A 6218-nucleotide genomic window follows, 5' to 3' on the forward strand; every position below is an offset into this window, starting at 1 on the left:
AAAGGACTTCACTTGCTTTAGAGTTTAATAGCAAGCAAAGCAGACATGTATAAATCACACAGCACTGCTTTATAAATGTGCTAAAGGAGGTTTTAATAGAAAAGCAGAAGGTTTCAATTAGATTGTTTGGCTGCTTTATAAATCGGCCCCTATGTGTTTTTAACATCCCCATTCCCAAATACAGTAAAATAATTTAGGTGACAGCATGATTGTCCAATTAAAAGATTACTAGCGCATGATGGGAACACCCAGTCTCCCATTGTTAAATAATAACAGACACTAAGGTATAACAGAAAACCGTTTGATAGTTTTACATTGTGTACGCAGTACTGTGTTTTTGTAATCAAGTATTTATGTATGCACCATGTTTCCTTGGTGTATTCCTCTTGCAGATTGATAATCAGTTTGTTATGTTGTGTGTGGCTGATTAAATTCAAGTAAGCCATTGTCTAAATCAAATAAATTTCTGGCATATTTTATTTTACAAGTTCCAATATTAAAAGGAAGAGTTGACAATTTCAGAAAGACGATATTCACTGTTCTCTTCTTGACCTCTCTGTTGCAGCAGCTAGGGGGTCATATTTTGTTTTTGTATAATCTGGCACTGCATACACCCTTCTAACCCTTCTATGTACCATGTGTAGGTTTCTAAAATGCGAATAAGTTGTGCTGTGTTTTCACCTGTACCCCATATGTGCCTCTGTTTATTTTGTGAAGAGTGGACAGCCTTGGATAAGAAGTTTCTTGTACCACACCACACACAGACCTAGAAAATAAATATTCCTGTTATAAGATTTATCGTTCAGCACAGTAATTATTATTGTTTTACTTAATACATTTTGAATTACTGGGAAGAAAAATTACCATTTTTATTATTTGTCTACTTTCAGATTATGAAAAGATATTTACTCTTCTTGAAGAAGTTCAAGGATCATTGGATATACGAAAGAATTTTATTGAGTTCACAATCAAAGAAGCAGCAAGGTAAGAGGTTTGTGGTTCATTTTCAAGGAAAAGGGTAAAAACTCTACTTGTATGATCTGTCAATAAGTGTTTTCTTTATTTATTATTTTTTATTAAAAACAAAACATCTTATACAATGGCAGTGTTAATAGTGAGATACATCTTTGTGGGAATATATATATCCTGGTAAATATTTACATTTTTCATTCTTTATTGTAAATCTTTTCATCCCACTGATTTTTCAGCCTGGAATGGGTGATATGACAGAAATTCAGATGTATGTACTGTAGAACACATGATTCCCACAGCTCAGCCATTATTAGGCATTTTTTATTTTTATTTTTTTAAACATATTTTTAGATCTCACTATCTCCTTTACATATGAAATAAATACAGCCCTACAAAAGTTTTAAAAGTACTATATGTAAAAAAAAAGTTACCATTTATATAGGCCTGTTTTATAGCCTAATTGCTCTTTGTTGGCTATAATCAAAATGAGTGAGCCATTAAAAGCCAAACAGTCAGATCGCCCAACAGTGTTTTGTATCTCAAGGACCCCAACTGCAACATCTTCCTGCACCCTCCACATAAAATATAATTTCCTTGAACGCAAGTAAAGCTTGCTGTGACAGTCCTCATCTGGGAACTTTGGTGCAGAGATCTAAGCACCCAAAGCAAGTAAGAAGCAAGACGTTTAAGGGTAATGCAACTTCTACTATGAATCCATAACTAACTATATATGTTGGACATCCGAAGGTTAAGTGAAGTACCTAAGGAGCAGAATGTTGGTGTTCACCATGGAAGTGAGATGTGCAAAATTAATAACATAACTGCATATTCTTTTTCTCTTCAGATTTAAAAAGAGAGTGTTAATACAACACTTGGAAAGACTTCTTTCCGAACTGGAGTCAAATGGTCTGCCAAACTTGGTAAACCACATCAACAGCAGATAGCAGTAGTAGCATAACAAAATGCGGACCAGAGATGAGTTTGCTGTCACAGAAGAAAGAAAGAGGACATGGAGACCTCCTCCAACACCTTGCATCTCGGGACACTTTGACCAGAGACAGAGGACAAGCGACAGAGTGACAACGTTTAAGAAGCTGATCTAGGCTTCAGGACTTAGTATGAACTATGAGGCTTGTTCTGTGTGGAGGTTGCTGCCTGCTGAGCAGGCTGAAGACGATAACCCTTGGTGGCCCTCCAACAGGTGATGATCATACTCATTTGCCAGATCTATAACATTTTAACGCCATAGACAGCACTTGAGGGAGCAAGAGGCAAAACAATGCTCAAGCACAGGCTACCACCCTGGTCAGAAGCAGCCAAGTGATGGTTCGCCAGTCGTTAAGCTTTAAAGACCTAGTATGTCCAGCCCATAAGAAACTGAGCCCTTCACAGTGATTGGCTGCTTAGGTTGAGTATACTCAGTCTTCTAGTTCATCAACTGGAGAACCAGCAGTTGCCTGCCTATGGTCTTAGTGGTGGCCTTTTCTTGGTGCATCTTTGAGTACATGAGGTAGCTTGTCCCATTTTCAGAATAGGCTGCTGTTTTGTATTGAGACATTAAAGACAGCCCTGTGACTGTATCCCCCCTATGAGTCACTAAACAAACTACCTCAGACTCTCTTCTGTTTTGTCTACAGACTTTAAGAAAGTGCACCTGAGACTCCCCAGGTCCCCGACTTCTTTCATCCTGTGGGCAGGACGGAGACTCGTCAGGTGGCCTTGCACTCGCTGTGCTTTGGAAGCACTACAAAAGGAGAACTCCTTTTTGTGTTTTTTTTATTTTTTTTTAATGTGTACTTTTAATGTTCATAGAGAAAAAAATATTTTGAACAGTATTTTTTTTAGCTCTGTAATTTGATATTTTAACATGTATAAAAAGGTTTTGGTCTTGTACATAAATATATTATATACATAAATATATAATAAAACTTTTTTTAATTAAATTCTATAAATGATGCTTACTTTATAAAAGGATTACTTGCAATCAACCAGATAGTATGTGTAACCATGTGAAAAGTCTAGTATGGGGTTGGACCAATCAGGACGTGCTTTAAAGGAAGGCATTGTGAGGTTTGAATAAGCCAGAGGCGCAATCAGCTAAGGTTCCCTGCTGAGCTTTCCTTCCATTCCTGTGGGATGTTCACAGGGAATAAGCTGTAGAAACATAGCTGTAAAATAGGTACTCATACCATTACATCCATCAATTCATTGTCTCAATGCTGAAACTCTGGTAAATGTGTTTTTTTCTTTCTTTTGCATTGCTTCATAGATCATTTCACTAGTTAGTAAATCAGATGCACAAATGAAGTGAAAACCACAGGGAAACTATTAGGGATGCACCGATACCAAGTATTTGGGCTAGTACTCGTACTCGCCCAAATGCTCCGATGCCTAGCCCAATACTTCCGGTATCAGAAGCCTGCTCAATGCTTTCTCGTCACAAAAATACATTTATACATAATACATTTAAAGATATATAACTTCAGTGTATTTCTCAGATCTCATACATTATTAATTTCTCTAATTAAAAACATCTACTTAATTTCCAACATCCGTCACTTAACCATTCACTACCACACAACTTCAACCACCCCCATCTCTACTCTCTTCTCTCATTCAGTCTTCCATTCTTATCTTCCTCTGGAAGGGAAGGAAAATTCTAAATCTACATTAGGTGTACCTCTAGTGATTTATTTACCAAACTTACCCTTTTATCCCTTTCTTATCTTCACTCAATTCTTAATTAATGTGCGCTCCTCAAATCTACAATAATATGATGTCTATGACAATATATCCCCCCTTATTTATATTTTCCCTTAAACCTTATCCCCTCCTTCTGTTGCTTGTGTTCCCACTCTTTCCGTGTGTCTATAATCTAAAAAAGAAAAACAATATATCTTCCTTGCAAACACTACATGTGACTGTCTACAACCGCTTTGCCCCTTTTACTTTCTAAAGAATAAGCCCCATATCCTCCCTCCCCTTCCCCTCTTTCTCCCTCACCTCCAGAGGATTGTCGTCCTATCTGTCAGTCCTAACATTCAAATAGGTCATATGCTATATTATTCAAGAATATCTTAACAATTATTTATATATCTGTCTGGAGATTATTTATTTGCTACTTGATCATGTTTGCATTACACATTCTTTCCTTCTATCTCTCATCTTTATACTTCTTTTAACACTTTCTTAAATTCCTCTGATTGTCTATACATTTCCCATTTCTCCCATATCTTATTAAAACTATCGTTCCTATCCATATCCCTTGCACTTAATTCCTCCATATATCTAATGTCTAATGAAGGTGGGACCGTTGATTTCCATCTCCGTGATTTATAAAGTCTTGCTGCAACCAGCATGAATCTTTTTATCTCCTTTATATCTTTTTTTATCTCCTTTATAGGGCCTGGTATCAGTGATAATAATGCAATTAAAGAGTCCTTTTCAATAAATGTTCCCTCCATTGAGCAATAGATCTCAAATACTGACTCCCAGATCGGCTGTATTCTAGGGCAGTGGTTCTCAACCTGTGTAACCTCAGGACCCACATTTTTTCTTGGTCATTAAGTCGCGACCCAAGTCACACTGCAATGTAAAGCACGGCATTAAGGTACTGTGTGTTCCGCTGACTTTGGGGTACCATTCAAATGAATGGCAACGTAACACACTTCCCACACCAGAATGCACGGTAGGCGCCATTGCATGATACAGTGCGTTAATCGCATGGGACTGTGTGATTAACGCACTGTACTAGTGTGAACGGGCCCCCTAAAACACTGACATACACACACAAACACACACACATATACACACTCAAAAACATGTTTTACTTTTTACATTTTTTTTTAAGGTCCACTCAGTTTCCCTACCTTTAAGAGAACTGGAGTGAATCCTCAGCCTGGGGTCCAGTGTGGGATGATGTGCTGTGATGGAGCTCCATCCATATATGCATTGCTTGTACAGCTTCCTTGCGTGCCCCCGTACATTCGCCTTATTCTTTACCTCCAATTCCTTTAGTGTCTGAAACAATCCCTTCAATTTACTTGCCCTCTCTTTCTTTAATCTGGAGCCATGTTTAACTAGAATACCTCTTACTACACATTTTAAAGCTTCCCATTGAATAGGATATGTTGTAGTATCGTTTTGATGGTCTTTTATAAAATAATTTATAGTAAGGTTTACCTTTTCATGGCATTCTGTATTTTTTCATAAGTTATCATTAAGTCTCCATGTTCTCATTCCTCTATTTCTATTCTCTATTTTTATTGTTAGGGACATTGGTGAGTGATCCGACCATAATATCGAACCTATTTCTATCTCTGGTTCATATTCAAATTGTCGCTGATGTATCCATATATGATCAATTCGACTATATGATTTATGTACCGTAGAGTAGTATGCATCTCTTTTTGTGGGATATAATATACCCCAACCATCAACTAGTCTCATTTTATTCATTTTAGCTTTAAGTCTCTTTACCGCCTCACCTGGAGGGGGTGTTTTACCTGTAGTATCAGAGATTTTATCAAAAATTAAATTCATATCACCCATCACCATATTTGTACCTACTGCATATTGCTCAAATCTATTAAGTACCCTAATACAATAACTATGTTGTCCCTTATTCGGTGCATAAATATTCGCCAGTGAATACATTTGTTTAAATAAAAGAAATTTCATAAATACATATCTCCCTCATTCATCTATAACTGTGTCTATAACTTCTATCTGTGCATTTTTATGTATTGCTATCGATACCCCCCTTGCTTTTTTATCTGGATTTGTGCTGTGATACCATTTTGTGTAATTTTTATTCCTAATATCAGGATTAACCCCCTTCTTAAAGTGTGTTTCCTGTAGGCATAGTATATCCATTCTTTTTTTGTGAAAATGAAACAATATCTGTGAACGTTTACCTGGTGCATTAAATCCCCTTACATTAAAAGTAACCAATGCTAACCTAGTCATTTCTTGATTGTAGATTTTCCATGTTTCATGTTACATTTTGTGCATGACCTATTCAAAACATTCCCACCATCCCATATACATTCCATCAACACATTCTTGTCCTCCTTTCCCCTTCCATCATCTATCACTCCATTTATTCTCACTACTTGTATACATTTTCTATCATCTTGTATGTAGGGCATTTTTCTTTAATGTCCTACATAGACCATACAAGTAAGCCCTAAAAATATGGGCTATGTTGGGGGTTGTAGTAGCCGAGTAGCAAAACGCCTGGTGCT

At 36.8% G+C, this 6218-nt stretch overlaps 1 protein-coding gene across 2 annotated transcripts in view; it reads left to right on the top strand.

The window, feature by feature from the left end:
• The window catches only part of LOC108785885 (integrator complex subunit 6-like), a 68072-nt gene extending 65135 nt beyond the window's left edge, over positions 1–2937 (top strand). The window contains exons 17-19 of one of the 2 annotated variants that reach the window (XR_001941157.1): positions 891–984; positions 1817–2173; positions 2610–2937. Coding sequence is in view for 1 of the 2 variants with exons in the window: in XM_018555060.1 (XP_018410562.1) it covers positions 891–984; positions 1817–1916 (194 nt within the window). In the remaining variant the exon portion in view is untranslated. Of the gene's footprint in view, positions 1–890; positions 985–1816 lie in introns of both variants that reach the window. The other variant, XM_018555060.1, reaches the window with a different exon arrangement.
• Positions 2938–6218: the final 3281 nt, after the last annotated feature.

The sequence above is a fragment of the Nanorana parkeri genome, unplaced genomic scaffold (assembly GCF_000935625.1).
Source record: "Nanorana parkeri isolate BGI_ZX_2015 unplaced genomic scaffold, ASM93562v1 scaffold182, whole genome shotgun sequence".
NCBI lineage: Eukaryota > Metazoa > Chordata > Amphibia > Anura > Dicroglossidae > Nanorana > Nanorana parkeri.